At 41.2% G+C, this 17,591-nt stretch overlaps 1 protein-coding gene across 12 annotated transcripts in view; it reads right to left on the reverse strand.

Annotated features, from left to right (window-relative positions):
• LOC147028432 (nuclear receptor corepressor 1-like) overlaps positions 1 to 17,591 on the reverse strand; it is a 319,774-nt gene that overhangs the window by 209,087 nt on the left and 93,096 nt on the right. For 11 of the 12 annotated variants that reach the window (XM_085878838.1, XM_085878839.1, XM_085878836.1 and 8 more), the window contains 4 exons: positions 15,745 to 15,801; positions 14,490 to 14,542; positions 11,250 to 11,316; positions 2,836 to 3,008 (listed from right to left, as the gene is read on the reverse strand). In XM_085878838.1, the coding sequence (XP_085734964.1) occupies positions 2,836 to 3,008; positions 11,250 to 11,316; positions 14,490 to 14,542; positions 15,745 to 15,801 (350 nt within the window). Of the gene's footprint in view, positions 1 to 2,835; positions 3,041 to 11,249; positions 11,317 to 14,489; positions 14,547 to 15,744; positions 15,802 to 17,591 lie in introns of those variants that run through there. The other variant, XM_085878845.1, reaches the window with a different exon arrangement.

Here is a 17,591-nt window from a genome sequence, read left to right on the forward strand (position 1 = left end):
CAATCTTCAAGCCTTTCCACAGATTCACAATAGGATTCAATTCTGGGCTTTGGCTAGGCCACTCAAGGACTTTCACATTCTTCTTTTGAAGCCATTCCAGTGTTGTTTTGCTGTATGTTTGGGGTCACTGTCCTGTTGGAATGCAAATTATCGCCACAGTCTCTGGTCTTTTGCACTCTGAAGCAAGTTCTCCAGAAGGATTTGCCTATATTTGGCTCCGTTCATTGTTCCCTCTATCCTTACAAGTTTCCCAGTCTCTGCCGCTGAAAAGCATCCTCATAGCATGATACTACCACCACCATGCTTCATGGTAGGGATAGTGTTCGATGGGTGATGAGCTGTGCTCAGTTTCCACCAGACATAGCACTTTGCATTCAGGCCAAATAATTCAATTTTCGTTTTACAGACCACAGAATATTTTGCCTCATGCTCTCAGAGTCTTTCACATGCCTTTTTGCAAACTCCAGGCATGCTGTTATGTGCCTTTTTCACAGGAGTGGCTTCGGCTTCCGTCTGTCCACTCTCCCATAAAGCCTAGATTTGTGAAGTTTTGCAGAGATTGTTGTTCTTCTGGCAGGTTTTCCCATCTCAGCAAAGGAACTCTGTAGTTCTGTCAGAATGGTCATTGGGTTCTTGGTCACCTCAATGACAAAGGTCCTTCTTGCCCAGTTGCTCAGTTTGGTTGGATGGCCAGCTCTCGGAAGAGTCTGGGTAGTTCCATATTCTCTACATTTCCTAATGATGGAGCTCACTGTGATTTTGGTAACTTTCAACACTCTAGAAATTGTTTTATACCCTTCCCAAATCTATGCCTCCTGGCAATTCTATCTCAAAGTTCTACGGACAGTTCCTTGGACTTCATGGTGGAGTTTCTGCTCTGACATGCAATGTCAACTGTGAGACCTTATATAGAAAGGTGTGGTTTTTCCTAAATCATGTCCAATCAATTGAATTAGCCACAGGTGGACTCCAATCAAGTTGTGGAGACATCTCAAGGGTCATTAAAGGAAATTGGATGCACCAGAGCTCAATTTGGAGGGTTATAGCAAAGGGGTCGAATACTTATTGATGCAAGACATTTCAGCTTTTAATTTTTAATTAATTTGTAAAAATTTCTAAAAACATATTTTCACTTTGTCTTTGTGTAAATTGGTGACTAAATTTTATTTAAATTTAATCCATTTTAAATTCAGGCTGCAACACAACAAAATGTGCAAAAGTTGTGGGGTGTGAATACTTTCTGAAGACACCATATATCAATGGAGATAGATAGACAGAGACAGACAGACAGACATAGATAGACAGATTAAAATATATAAGAAGTTTTCTGGCTTCTAATTTTTTAATGAGCTTTAATTTTTTGTACCCAAAGCACTTGATAAAAATATCAATCAGCATGACATCCCACAATGCACTTAAAAATGATGTTGTTCTCGCCAAGGGTGTCCATAAATGTTGCACAAAATCTCGCTCTTCCATGATGCTCAATTTGGAGAAATTTGTTTTTCAACAGCAAATAAAAATGGGTCTAACCTGACAACTCTACCAGTCCCTGCTGCTGAAAAGCATCCCCGTAGCAAATAAAAACAGAAATAGCAGCAAATCCCCAATGAAGGCATGACTTTGCAAGCCAGGGATTATTTGTAAGAATATTTTGTAATATAAAAACGTTGGAAGGGGGAGGGAGAGGGAGGGTGGGATGTGATTAGTAAAGCGGGAAGATGAAAAGAGGGGTGAGGGGAGGGGGATTCAAACTCATTCAGGTTCAGTTCTGAACGGTCCACGTTTTCTGTTCTCACCACACCATGTTGGTGAGAACACTTTAGGGAAAAAAACTTAGATGTTGGCAAAATATAATTTCCATGGTTCAATGCCAATGGGCATTTCGACTGTAAATCCACATGATTGCTCAGCATCTAGCATGATCTTAATGCATACAAGTTGTCATGCTATTGTCGCGTCATGAATTGTTCAAGTGCGAGTTTGTGTGTACACGTGCGCATACAACCTTTAAAGTGTTCCATTCATCAGCAAAACAGTCAAACAATATTGGGGTGTTCAGGCATGATGCTCAGTACTACCAAGAAAAGGTGTAGTCAAAAGGGAATTAAATGTGCCCAGTGTAAAATCAAGTATTTGGATCACGATGAGTAAACGGAGAGATGCGTTCACAGGTTTTCTATGGAAATGCACGATTGCCTCGGGGAGGAAGGATAAGAAACGGGATGCAAATCAACATCATCTGCAGGATTCCAAATTTCAAAGTGTGAGCCACAAACATGTGTACCATGGTAAATACAGTTGTCATAACCAGTTTCACTTTAGCACAGTAACCATTCACGTGGTCCGGTGAAGCAAGTCCGAGCCTATTGCTGTCAGTAAATGATGGCAGGGTAGGGGACAAAACTTGCCCCAACCCATGTCCTCTTTTCCCGTTGGCCATGAATTTTGAAACCTCAAACAAAGCATTTTGATAAACACTGCCTTCTCAAAAACAGCATCATTTTTCTAAAAGCAGGGGTCAGATAGGGAGTTTGTGAGCTGAGATCATATGGTCACCTTGCAACGTCTAAGGTCTTGATGCGACACAGGGACATGATAAGGAGGAGGGCTCTCAGATAAGAGGTCATGGGGTGGGCATGTTTGTACATCTGCACACTCTGCTTGAGGATACAACTAATGTAATAAAATTGCAAAAGATAACAAGTCAAACCTGTTGCTGACTATGTGTGTGTGCATTCAGGGTCTATAAAAGGGATAAAAAAAGAAAATTACAAAAGGATTGGTTCTTATATTGAAAAAAATGGAGACAAAATACAATAACCGATAACCAACCTCTGAAAACGTTCCTGCTGTTCGCGTTGTTTTCTGATCTCTGGGAACTGCTTCTCGTAGTACTCGCGCGCCTTCGCATCCTTGGCACGTCGTCGCGGGTTGTTCTCAACGCGTTCCACCTTCTTCTCCCAGTCCTCCATCAACTCATCATAACGCTTGCACAGCTCCTGTTCCTGTTGCAACCATCGCACCATCGATGGCAGATCTGTGTAATAAGCTCGGCTAAGGCGGGCATCTTCCTCAGGTATTAACGGTTCTTATCGTGCATCACAAAGGAGACCATTGTTTCAGTCACCATGTGGAAGTGTGAGAGTGCTAAGAACGTTAAAAAAAAATACAACACAAGACCCCCTTTTCCAATTAATTTTGGATCTTGGCACTCTGGTATATCACACATACTACTTGAAAGGAGTGGATAGGAAATCAACAGGTGCACAAGACCACAAGACTTATCAAGCATTTTCACAATAAATTAGTTAAAACAGAAACAAGCTGAGACGCACAAGGCCAACAAGCAAAGATATTCATGACAAAAGCAGGTGGATTCCTCTCCACACCCACTATCATCTTTGTGATCGGCTGGAAGAGCCTTTTGAAGATTATCCAAAGAAGAAAAAGAGGGGTAATTGCCCATTGCACTTTACTTACCTGCCTATACCTATTATTTAACATACATATGTATGTATGTATGTATGTATGTATGTATGTATGTATGTATGTATGTATGTATGTATATATATATATATATATATATATATATATATATATTACAAACAAACTAATTGGGGGTTTGTTTTGACACAGAGCAGCCTAGTTCCCCCCAACCCCCCCCCCCCTGCACCTCACAACTAACATATTCTCCCAGAAACTTCATAAGCTCCATTCCCTCTCCGTTCCTTTTCCATGCCAAAGGCTATACGATGAACAATCTATTATTTATCTGCTTATTTCATGAAGGTAAACAAGGTATCTTAAAAATATTTAATCAGTCTGCGTTCGCAAACCTTTCTTCACAACTAATTATTTCTGGAACCAAATTCATCTCCATGGAAACCTCATGTGGCTGCAAATCCTTCATATTATTTAACATCGACGTAAAATGGAATTGTGCCAGTTTTGTACGGCCAATTTCTCAAGGTAGTAAGTTGCTTGTTGATTTGTGTGGCCTCACTGGCTTCCTTACATCTTTCTCTTCTGGACTATCGCTTACCTTCCCAATTATGATTTGTGCAGTTTTCAAGTGAAATGACAATTCACAAATGTTCACCACTGTATTTTTATACCGTGCAAGGTCTCATGGGAAGTCGATTGCTTGTTCGCTAGAAACATAACCATGCATGTTTCACAGGGAAAATAAATATTTTCCTGAATTTTTGGGGGAGTGAAATGGCTGCCAATTTCTCCTCACATTTGTAAACATACACGACGCTCCTTATGCAATTAGGCCAACATATTATACGACTATCAACAAATCAAAAGGCCAAACATTTGATAAACTTCATGTTTATCTCCCTTTCCTCGGATGGACGGTTGTTATAAGTTCCTTTCCCTCAAAAATGCTCTTTTAAAGACATCAACAACAAACTACATCAAACAAGCAAACAAGGCCTCCTCCAAGGCAATGATATGATTCATAATATTGTGTACCCCGAAGGTTACTTATTTCCTTCCCCTACCCTGAAATCCCCACGTGGACAAGTTATACATGTTAGTGGAATTAACATTTCACAATAGCATGACTTTCCCAACACTGTTCCACTTATTGCTTTCCAGATATGATCGCTAAATTACAGCTGCAGGTGTATTTAAATGTCATCGTACGCACCATTATTGAACAGTATTCAAAAATTTTGTCCATGTACTCTGCATCAATTCACTGAAAATATATACAAGAAGCCTCAAGCACTATTTTAGGATACGAATTTGTTTAAAGCAACTTGGTATCAAACTTAAGGCGCTGTCACACCTTGACGATTTAGCCAGCGTATGCCGACTTATAAAAAATTTGTCTAAAACGCTGGCACACGTCGAATACGTTTGGGTAAGTTTTGTATACGTTAAGAGCACGCTGAAAAACACTGCCATACGTCGTAGTACGCTGGCTTTCATCGTTGTACTTTGCAGTTGTCCTAAAATTTTAGCATGCTTGAAATTTTATGATGCATGCCAGCGTATGACTCGCACGTTCTGCTACACTGGCCATAAGTTGTAGGCACGTTATGCGATCGTTGACACATGTCGACACACGTTACTTGTAAGTTACTCATAAGTCAAAACGCGTCGAGGTAATGATTAGCATTCCCGAAACTTATTTATAACCTATGAGTAACGTGTTGTAGGCACGTTACACGATCGTTGACACACATCGAGGCACGTTATGCGATCATTGACACACGTCGAGGCACGTTACTTGTAAGTTACTCATAAGTCGAAACACGTCGAGGTAATGCTTAGCGTACCCAAAACTTATTTCTAACCTATGAGTAACGTGCTTTGAACCTATGTGTAACGTACCTCCAACGCATATTGACGTATGTAGACGTATTTGATTGACGTCTTCCGGACGACCACAGAACTTACTGAACGTGTTTCTAATTTACAGCTACCGTATAATGGCGTATTGGCAGCGTTTTTTTAAATAAAATAAAAAAAACAACAATAACTTCCGATATTTCATCACGTGCCGTTACGTCACGTCTGATTGCCTCTTCAGTTTGCTCATGTCTTATTCTTAGTTCCTCCTCTGTGAATATTTTCTGTTTGATGATATTGTCACGTCGACATCGAAACTTAAAAGCAAATGTCCGAATATATTTTAAAATTCGTGATGGACTAAAAAAAAAAAAGAAACAAAAAAACAACAACAACAACAACAACTTCAGATATTTCATCACGTGCCTTCACGGAGCCAAGGAGAAAAAAAGAAAATGTGCCTTAACGGAGAAAATAAGTTTCGGGTATGCTAAACATTACCTCGACGTGTTTCGACTTATGAGTAACTTGCAAGGAACTTGTGTCGACGTGGGTCAACGATCGCATGTCGTGCCTACAACTTATTCCCAGCGTAGCGGAACGTGTGAGCCATACGGTGAGTATGTCGTAAAATTTTCAGCATGCTTGAAATTTCACGACGTACGAGACGTACCACGAAATATGACAGCACACTTCATCGTTTTTCAGCATGCTCTTAACGTATACACAACTTACCCATAACGTATTCGATGTGTGCCAGCTTGGTTCGGCAAATTTTTCATAGGTCGGCATACGCTGGCTAAATCGTCAAGGTGTGACTGCGTGGTTGACACTTTCAATTTTCAGGCGGTTATGATTTAAATCGGCGTGCGGCAGGTTTTTAACAGGCTACGCCACGAGTTCGTGGCGATACGTGCAGCGCGCTATGCCTAAGTTAAACTATCGTTGGGCATAGGTTGTGAACGCCGACAACAGGCTAAGCATTCGTTGGTACAAGTTATTTATAAGACAACGAAACGTGCTGTGCCCGTTACTAATATGTTATGCATACGATCAACATGTTATGAATACGACCAAAACTTAAAAAAAAAACATCAAAATTTCAGCGTACGCCAACGTTTTACATACATTTTTATACATTGCCATTGCTGGCAAAATCGTCAAGGTGTGACAGCACCTTAAAGCCAAATATCAGTTCATTCAGAGATTGGTTTGTTAAATATCTGTTCCCCTTTCATTCATAGGTCACAATGTACCAAAATATTTGATGCTGACAACGAAATGCTTCCTTAAACTTATGTACCAAAATATTTGAAAATGACCACCTCATTTGGTGTTTTTGTGCATGAAGCTCCCAAGCCCGTCCACAAATAATTCATTTCCGTTCTACTTGCACAGACAAACAGGCCCAGTTTGCAGACTATTTCTGCTTGCTATGCTCAAGCACAGGCGTTTGTCAGGAAAGCAACTACACATTCACATGTTGGCAGCAAAGTGTCATGCAGAAATGCAACTGCTGCACCAAAGTAAACATATCGAGCGTACACAGGGTGCTCGTCAGCAGAGCACAGTCCCGAGAGGGACAATATAAATAGATCTAAATCCCCATTATATATTTGGTGACGACTCAACCCTCTATTATGATATCACTCTTCCTTCAGATAGGTAGGTAGCAGCCTATTCCCTCTCTTCAGATCTTGACAAAAACTTACATTGGTCAAACACTTGAAATGTCTTTCAACTTGAAAATCTCACACTCTGACACTGTCTCTCCAAAAGGGCCGTCTGGCAAACACTCCCATACACTTTCTTAACCCTTTGAACCCTAGCGGCCGTTTTACTGGCTGCTATTCAAACCTCCAGATAACCGAGCAGCCGGATTTTTCTCCAGGAAGCCCAGGGTGGGGACGCCGAAAATCCAAGCAGCTCAGGGTCCAAAAGGTTACCAATCGTCTTGAGGAAGTTCAGTCGCCCAAACTCCTGGGTCTCACTGTCAGCCATGATCTTTTTTGGGCAAACTATATTTCAAAGTTGGCCTCCAAAGCCAGTCACCGACTGGGCATGCTGCGTCGTAGAAAGTCCTGAACTCCAATTCACCTACAAGGTCTTCATCCGCAGCTTGATGGAGTACTGTTCTTCCTCTGGGCTGGTGCCCCTGACTCACATCTTGTTCAGCTTGATGCTGTGGAAACCAAGGCCTTCAATATAATTGGAATATCCCGCGATGAAGCAAAGTCTATGGGCCTATCACTTCGTCATCGCAGACAGGTTCGTGATTTCTCTATCTTCTACCTGGTCTTCCACACTCTGCTATTTGTGTACTTTGCCCCGTCCTCCCCCCCCCACCCCCCAAGGTCTCTGCAGGGTGCGTGCGGTCCACCATCAATCCCCTTCTGGGGAAACTACCTAAATCCAGGATCACTGCTCACCTCCACTCATTTGTTCCTCTTTTTTTCTCACTTGTGCGTTAAAACTTCCACATTCTCTTCAATTCATTCTTTTCTCCCAGTCGACAAGACAGCTGTTCACTACCATCTCAGATCACCTACCATCGAAAACCATGATCAATTATTTTCTTGTTAACTCCTCCCCCACCCCTACCCCAAGCCCACTTCCTTCCAAAGTTCCAGTTTTTCCTTCCTGAAAGTTTGCTTCTGTATCCATCTTGTCCACCCCCTACACCTCATTCCTCTCCACACCCAATATTTGTCCAAGTCTCTCTCCATTTTGTCCTTCAACCCTGCTGTTGATGTTATATATATATATATATATATATATATATATATATATATATATATATATATATATATATATATATATATATATATATATATATATATATATATATATATATATATATATATATCTCTGTCTCTGTCTCTGTCTCTGTCTCTGTGTGTCTGTCTCTGTCTCTGTGTGTCTGTCTCTGTCTCTCTCTCTCTCTCTCTCTCTCTCTCTCTCTCTCTCTCTCTCTCTCTCTCTCTCTCTCTCTCTCTCTCTCTCTCTCTCTCTCTCTCTCTCTCTCTCTCTCTCTCTCTCTCTCTCTCTCTCTCTCTCTCTCTCTACTGTTCCGTACTGATGTGTTCAGTGTTCTTGCTCTTTTACGAGCCTTAACCATGGATACAAAAAAAAATTTTCCTCCTATCATTGCCAGCTTAGTGCCAGAATCTCAATCGACAATACACTAGGCCTGTGGCTAAATTTTATTGTTATACTATGATCATGGCATAACGGTGAATAGGAAACTACCAAACACCCAACAAGTCAAAACGCACAACTCCACGGGACAACAGTCCTGTGCGCCTGAGCTGGTGAGTAGAACTTCCATTGTCTCAGACATGCTCATGAATAATGTGATTTCCGTTACAAACTGTTACAATGTTGTCATTTCTCCATTTTAAAAGCCTTGTCTGTTGGCTTCCTTCTGAGCCTTCATAAAAAATGCCAGATTTTAATCATTAATGGAAAAGATTGAATATGGCTTCATAAAATAAGTCCCATGTATTCACTAGAAGGGAGTTGCAGTATTAACTAGAAGGGCACTCGATAGAGGGGATACCTCCGCCACATAATTCTTGATCCACGAGAACATATCGGGCCCAGTACATTTTTGAAATATCATGCGATATATTATTTTGGCCCTATCTCTCAATGGTGAAGAATTACTTTAAAAACTAAATAATTCTCACATTCAGATTTGAATTTGGATCTTCACCAAAATCGAATCAATTTGTTTCGTCCTTGCCATACACCCAACGTGTCCACGTTGTTTTTATATTTTTTTCATAGTCATGCCTTCAACGTGTTTTATATATATATATATATATATATATACACACACACGTGTGTGTGTCAATGTGGAAGTGAGGGATGGATTATATTAAAAGGAGAATGCACAAAGAGGTAAAAACAAAACGATGTCCTATAAAAATAAAATTGCACATTTTCAATGGATAAGACAACTCCCGAGGCACCAACTGCACGGCACCGCAAGGCCCAACACAGGCGGAAACGTACATCTGTCTTATCGATGTTCCCATAAGAGCACAGATACTTTCACCGAAACAAACAACCAAGCAGCTTGCAGAGCGCTTGTCAAGTGGCTTAAGCACTCAAATGAAACGGTTGATAAGAAATGGCTCGTTTGGCACACGCTTAGCCAACGTTAAACATACACCTCCCAGAGATGCCCAAAATGTCAAATATGTCCGAATTGGACAAATGAACACTTTTCTCGGAGTCGGAACAGCTTGTAAGTTCGATTCTGGAGCTTAAATTTTGTCATTCTCCTTAATTTGAGAGATACTCGTGGTGATTGCATGTGCAGAAATTAAATAAAGCAACGACTGCTGACGTCTCCGGGTGTTTGTAAGCATTGCAATGTACCCAGCGATTTATAGCTGTGATGAACAAGCATTCGATAATACGAGTGAAGAAAGTGAAAAAAAACAACTTCATCGTTAAGAAATCGTTGCGGCCTGTTCCAAGTCAAGGCCATGGTTGAGAAGGCCAAAAAACATGGCAGCTTCAGACCCCAGCAAGGTAATCAAGGAAACGCCTTAAGACCCAGATAGCGAGGTGGCCAAGGATCGCCTGAAGAAGGATATAATTAAATAATGCCATTAATTATCTTCAAAAGGGGTCTTTTAATTAACCCCAACACCCAATTTTCATTCTTGCACTTCCTTGGAGTTGCATTTGTATGCATGCAAAGTTTCAGGCTGCTAGGTTTAGTGGTTTTTGGAGTTATGGAGAAGACACACACACGCACTTATTAATATAGATCCCACGTATGTAAATGTACACTCATTTTACTCTGTGCATGTTACCCATCACATGCAGCGAATTTCACCTCCCTGCACCTTGTATGTATTGTTATTTTTTAATACGCTTCTGTGCACTGCTATTGAGGCCCGGTTGCAATTCAGTCGACATTTCCAAAAGAAGAGACGCAATTACTCTTTAATGGAAAATGTTTTTCGAGTTTTGTTATCCTGAAAATAATTAACCGTAGTGAACACAGTTATGTAAAAAGATTGGCCTTTAAAACCCTTCTTAAATCGTCCTTTTGAAGGGGGACAGACATCACACAAGCAAATACACAAACACATTGTGTTTTATATGGTAGATGTTTTTCGAGTGCTTTTATCCTCAAAAAAAAAAAAAACATACCACAGTCAACACAGTTGCAGTTGTGTTGAAAGACTGGCACAGTTAAAATCATACTCAAATTGTCCTAATGAAGGGGGAAAGACAAATACACACTGAATTTTATATGGGTAGATGGAATACATTTTAATAGGGGGGAAAGAATACATGGGACAACAATAAGGCAATTGGGATGGCTCACACTCGCCTGTAACACCCCAACTCATCACCTCCCACTCACCTGTCTCTCCCTCCCCTTAACCACCCATGAGCATAGATCTCTCTTTCCCCACAATCACCTCCCATTAGACTCAATCCACTCCTGCCACTTTTCTTTTCCTAATTCCATGCTTATGATTGAGTAAAACCATTGAGTAAAACTCCATTATCCATGGGTGATGATCCTCAACTCTCTTAATTGGGTCAAAACTAGACACACACGTGGGTCATTAAAAAAACTATTCTGAAAATTCATTCCCAAATGTGGAAGGTTATTAATTGCATTTGATCTGATCCTCCAGAGATGTAAAATAATCATACTTGTTAGGACAGAGTAAAAATAGTTCATCGATATGTGAAATTTCCACCCAACAGTTGAAAATAATTGTTTACTTACAACGAATATGTGCAGATATTTCCCAATTTGATGACCGTATTTGAAATAAAAGGAAAGTAAAAGCAATAATTGGCCTAAAATCTCCAGTGTAAAGCCATCAATTGTAATGTTGTCATTTGTGTTATCACTGAAGCATATGTGCAAAAGTGAACAGAAATGAATCAAGGTTTAAACTCACCCTCTGCTTGCGAGCATGGTTTCTCCTTTTGAAGTGAAGAATCAGCTTTTTCCGCATTATCTGGTTACTGCAAAGATTGAGATGAAAGGTACATGAGAACAGCAGGACTGGCGGATTGGTACAAGGATGGAACATCAAAAATGTAACCCCAAAAACCCCACAATACAGGTACTAATCACTTATTCTCAACACACGAACACACATACCAAAAACAAACCAAACCTACCCAGCCCAACCACTCAGGTCCAAATCATTTGATGAAAACACACAAACAACACACCAAAAAAAAAAGATTCCACCACACAGGTATGAATCATTTCTCAACACACCAACACATTCCAAAAACACACCAAACCACCCATCCCAACCACTCAGGTACTAATCATTTGATATCATAACACAAACAACGCATCAACACGAGAAGGGCACTCTTCGACGTCACCAGATATGCCTCCGCCCACATTATTACATTATACATACTTGCACCAAGTTTGATTTTAATCCCTGAACCCAGACGCAAAATATTAAATAATTCTTGCTGCCAGACCATGTGTCCAATCAGGTTGAAATTTAAAAATATAAATTCCCCATGACTACGACATCATAATTGTGAAGTTTCAAGTCGATCAATGAAGTGGTTTCAGTGAAATACATATTTTAAGATTTTCGTTCAATCCATAATGGCTGTCAGACCATGTGACCTATAAATTATTTGTGAACACCCTGGTATCCCCAAGGCTTGGGGAACATGTCAGTGAAGTTCCCACTCGATCTGTCAAACCATTCTGGAGAAGATTTTTAAAGGTTTATTCTTCAAAAAACACATCAGAGCTGCTAAACCATTGGACCTATGACATCATAGGTGGATAACTTTTTGTCCCTCATCACACGTGTAAAGTTTCGCCTCGATCTGTTCAGCCGTCTTTAAGAAGAGGGTTTATGAAGGTTTTTTTTAATGTTAAAAAATATGACTGCTGTACCACATGACCGGTGACATCATCAATTCCCCCCCCCCCCCCATACAATTTAACCCTGGATGACATTCAAAATTTTTTATACTGATCGGATAAAGCGTTCAATATATACAATGATGACGTCATAATGAAGCCATCTCTGACATCATAAAAAAAATCACATTTCCCATGAAGAGTACTTGACATCTGCCAAGTTTCAATTGTTTTCTGTGGAGCAGTTTTGGAGATGGAGGTCCAAAGTTTTTTCTTTTTTCCAACATGGCAGCCACACCATGTAACCTACGACATCATAATTATCATTACATTCCACATGAGTAGTTGCACCTATAGTGAAAATTTTGTCAATTGGATAAGTGGTTGCAGAGAAAACAGAAAATTAGCAGGGACGGACAGACGGATGGACAAACGTACGGACAACTCGAAAACATAATGCCTCCGGGAACTTCGTCAGGAGAGACATAAAAAGGTATACAAAAACGGATCTCCTTAACTACAGACAAATTAGCTTACTTCCATTCAAAAATCATGGAATCCATCATCGCAGTTGACATAAAATCATTCCTTTTCTCAAACAGCCTCATCTCAGATCATCAATTCCGATTCAGACCTGGTCACTCTGCCTTGGATATGCTACTTCTACTCCCCTAACAATAGATGGAGGCCCTCAATATCAGGCATGAGATGAGGGCCATCTCTCTGGACATACCTTGAGCTTTTGATACAGTTTGGCATCCCACCTTGCTCTCCAAATTGTCTGCCTATAGAATCCAAGGCTAACTCCACTCTTGCATTACTGACTTCCTCCCCTCTCATAGACAAGGTGTGGCTCTCAATGGAACCCTTTCATCTCCTCTCCCTGTCAAGGCTGGAGTACCCCAAGGCAGTGCTCTCGGCCCCATCTGATTCTAAATCTTCATCAATGATCTAACTGACTCGCTGGCAAATCCTCTATCTCTTTGGTGATGACTACACTCTCTGCCGAGAGATCCCTCATCAATCTGACAGACAGGCAGCAGCCTCTTCCTTCTACTCAGACATTGCCAAAATCACAAACTTGTCAAACACTTGGAATATGTCTTCCAATACTAAGAAATCTATCTCTATCTCTCTCTGAAAGGACCGTACCACAAACCCTTCCATCTACTTTCTCAACAAGCCTCTGGAAGAGGTTCAGTCACTTAAACTCTTGGGTCTCACTCTCTGCCATGATCTCTCTTGGGAAGCCACATTTTATAGTTTGTCTCCAAAGTCAAAAGCCAACTGGGCATCCTGTCATTCAAAGTCCTTCCTTGGTATGCCTAGGCTTCTATCCACCGACAAGGCTTTCATCCGCAGCTTGATGGTGTACTCCTCTCCCCTCTGAGCTGGTTCCCCTGCCTCATCTTGCTCAGCTTGACGCCATGGAAACCAAGGCTTTCAAGATCATTGGAATCTCTCACGATGAAGCCGAGTCTATGGACCTATCATTTCGCCATTGCCGACAGTTTGGTGGTCTCTCCGTATTCTTCCGCCTCATTGCTGGTATTGCACCCTGTGCCCTCTCCATGGTTTGTCCACCATAACGCAGTCCACCAGCAACCCCCTCAGAGTGAAACTGCCTAAATCCAGAACCATTGTTCACCTCCACTCATTTATTCCTCTTTTTTCACACCTGTGGAACCACCTTCACCACTCTCATACTTCCCTCCAAGTCTTCAAGACAGCTGTTCAAGTTATCCCCCATCCAAAAATGATCTTTTCTACACCAGTTAAACCACCCCTCAACCTTCCTAAAATTCTCCTTGTGTATCCATGCTGTGGACCCTTCACGTTCTCCCCTATCCCTCATCGTTACCTGCATCCCCTGTTTGTAGTTCTCCATCTACTTTCTCCCTCCGCCCTGCTGTTAGCATTTCCCCTTTCTCATGCTGTCCCCTTTTGTTATGTGGTGTCCTGGTCTGTTCTGTGTTCGAGCTTTTCGACGAGCCCTGACCATGTATCAAAAAAAACCCTCCAAAAAACCCAACCACTCAGGTAATATTCATTTTTCAACACACATACACACATACCAAAAGCAACCCCATGGCTCAGTATTAATCACTCAACACACATCAAAACATACCACACCACTCATGCATAAATCATTTGTTCTAAACACACCAAAAATAATAATAACAATAATAATAATAATAATACGGCTCAGGAATTAATCAATTGTTCTCAACCCACTAACGCCAATTTCAGCTTTACATTTCCATCATGTAGGGCTCTACACAACAAAACATACGTCTTGATGTTCTCATGGTAGACGATCGTGTCGGACGGTTGATTATACAGCGGCTGCAAGCAAATCGGAAAAATAGTTAAAAACACACACAGGAGTAGATAAAAGATGGATTTATCAAGAATAAGGTACAATCACACTGTTAACAGAAAATAATGGAGCTGATCATATGAACAGGGCAGACCTGAGGTCAAATACAATCCCCAGACTGCTTATACCGATTCAACCAGCTTGATTTGAGATAACCAAAAGACTGCCGAGTTCCATAACATCTCTCAGAGGTAGTGGAGTATCATGACTTTGTATCGTGGCTTCTAACTTCTGCCACAGAAGGTGGATGTAGGTTGTATTTTCACCCCTGTCTGTCTGATTGTTTGTCTCTGTCTGTCTGTGAGCAGGATATCTCAAAAAGTTGTGTACAGATTTGGACGAAACTTGGTGGGCAAGTTGGGTGTGTGACAAGGAAGAATTGATTCGATTTTGGTGAAGATCCGCATTCGGCAAAGAGGATTTTTTTTAATCTCTCAGTGATTCTTCATAATTATGCCTGGTGTTGGCTTAATGGTTAGGGTGGTGGGCTTTGGATCCTGGGGTCCTGAGTTCAAATCCCGCTCCGCTCATTAATACCAGGTGGGGTTAACTCGGCCTGTCATCCTTCCGAGGTCGGCAAAATGAGTGCCAGCTTGCTGGTGTCATGTGTTGGAGTGGCAACCCGTCCAGGATTGTACCTAATAGCCAAAAAGACTGCTTCGGTAGCACCAACGCTCATGCACAGAGTATGGTCCCAATCTCCTAATCCTCCTTCATAATTGAGAGATAGGGCCAAAATGATATGCAATATAACATGACAGTTGTGGATGGATTATGACAAAACTTGGTGGATGACTTGGGGAGACAAGAACAAGATGATTAGATTTTTGTTATGTTACGGATGCAGATCTAGCTGATTAGTGGGATTCAAAATGTAAACTGTTCAGCCTGGTGGAGGTATGCATTCTACCAAGTGCTGTTCTAGTTCCCTCTGCTTGGTAATCCTGTCCTTGCATTGTTACATGTAATTTTGCGTCTCTTTCAACGTGCCCAACACAAGCAATCTGCTTTCTGGGACTCACGCAGCTTTCTGTTACTGTTTTCATGCATTGTACTGTATTGAATTTGAAGGAGGAAATCAATGTTATTGAATTGAAAAAAATAGAATGAGGGCACATTAAAAAAAATAGACACAATAAACAAACAAACAAGCAAAAAAATCACGAACCAGCTCCAGCTTTGGTCCAAGTCCCTCCAAAACCTTGTGTTCAGCTTCAGCCTTTCTCTGAAAGGAACGTTAAAAAAACACACATTGGCCAATGAAAACAATCAGCTTAGTCTTTGTATAGTGTTGCAAATAAAAGCAATTCATTTACAACAGTACACCTTGAACATGAGCACAGCTTTTGAGGAACTCGGGATGGATGGACACACACACACACACACACACACACACACACACACACACACACACACACACACACACACACACACACACACACACACACACACACACACACACACACACACACACACACACACACACCTTTGCAAAATGTTTTTACATGCAGCAAACCACATCGTTGTATCCCATTTCATTATTCTTATGGTTCGAATTTTATATGTATATATATATATATATAGTAGTGGACAAAAATATGGAAACACCAATGTAAAGTCACTTAATAGGGCTGCCATGTGCGGCCGGTATGGCCTGTAGGCACTGTGGCATAGAGTCTGCCAGCGTCTGGAATTTTTCAGGAGGGATGCGGCACCATTCTTCCACGAAAGCCAATCAATTCACACCTGTTTTATGGAGGTGGAAAACGCTGTCTCGAGCATCATTCCAGAATATCCAAAAAATACTCGAGTGGGTTCAGATCTGGTGACTGAGAAGGCCATGATATATGGATAACATCAGTGTGACACTCATCAAACCATTGGATGACCATGTGTGATCTGTTGGTGGGGGCATTGTCATCCTGGAAGACCACTCCTGGTAGGAAGGAAATGCTGCAACATGGGGTGAATATGATCACTCAATACCATTAAGTAGCCATTGGCATTGGCCTTGCCTTCTAAGGGAATGACTGCACCCAAACTATGGCAGAAAAATGCATCCCACAACATTACAGAATGACCAGAACCATTCGCTGATGGAACCAAGCACTTGGGGTTGTAGAGTTCTTTAGGTTGGCGCCACACGCGCACACCTCCATTTGTGGAGAACATGGTGAAGGATGATTCACATAACTACATCACATTTATCTACTGCTCGGTAGTCCATTGCCTGTGCTCTTTGCACCACTGGACTAGACTAACAAATGTCCATTGCCAGGTGTTATGAGTGGTTTGTACATTGCAACCCGATGATAGGATCCCGCTCTGTGGAGTTCTCGGCCGACCAATTTTGATTAAAAACTGGCTGCATGCGCCCCAGATTGAAATTTACAGTCAAATGATCTGCAGTTTCTCACCTGCTTTGCCTTGCACTTCAAATTAATGAACGGATATCATGATCCTGGAGTAAGCACTTCCACCCACCGTTGCCCTTTGCTGATGATGTCTTTCCTTCGGAGTTCCATGCCGACATCACCTTCGACTTAGACATCGTTGCTTGTGAAACATCAGCATGGTGAGGTGTCTGTCACTGAAGCTTCTGCCAAACACGCCTCAATGATCACCCCTCTTTCAGTCACTGGTATCTCCCCTTGCACCCACACTAGCCATCATTAAAGGCAACCAGTCCTGTGCAGCATTTTTATACATGACCCGAAGCATGCTGGGATATTATTTGCTTAATTAACACATGGGCCACACCTGTGTGGAAGCCGTTGCTTTCGATATACTTGGTGTCCCTCATTTACCCAGGTGTTTCCATTTTTTCTGTCCACTACCTGTATGTATGGATGTTTGTGTGTGTGTATGTATATATATATATATATATATATATATATATATATATATATATATATATATATATATATATCTGTAAGTTGGTTGACAAGTTCACAAAAATAATGCTTCTTGCATCCAACTTTGATCATCACTATTTGGCAAAACATCAGAGCATTT

The sequence above is a fragment of the Eptatretus burgeri genome, chromosome 4 (genome assembly GCF_056783735.1).
Source record: "Eptatretus burgeri isolate ZD-2024b chromosome 4, Ebu_testis_v1, whole genome shotgun sequence".
NCBI classification, from domain to species: Eukaryota; Metazoa; Chordata; class Myxini; order Myxiniformes; family Myxinidae; genus Eptatretus; species Eptatretus burgeri.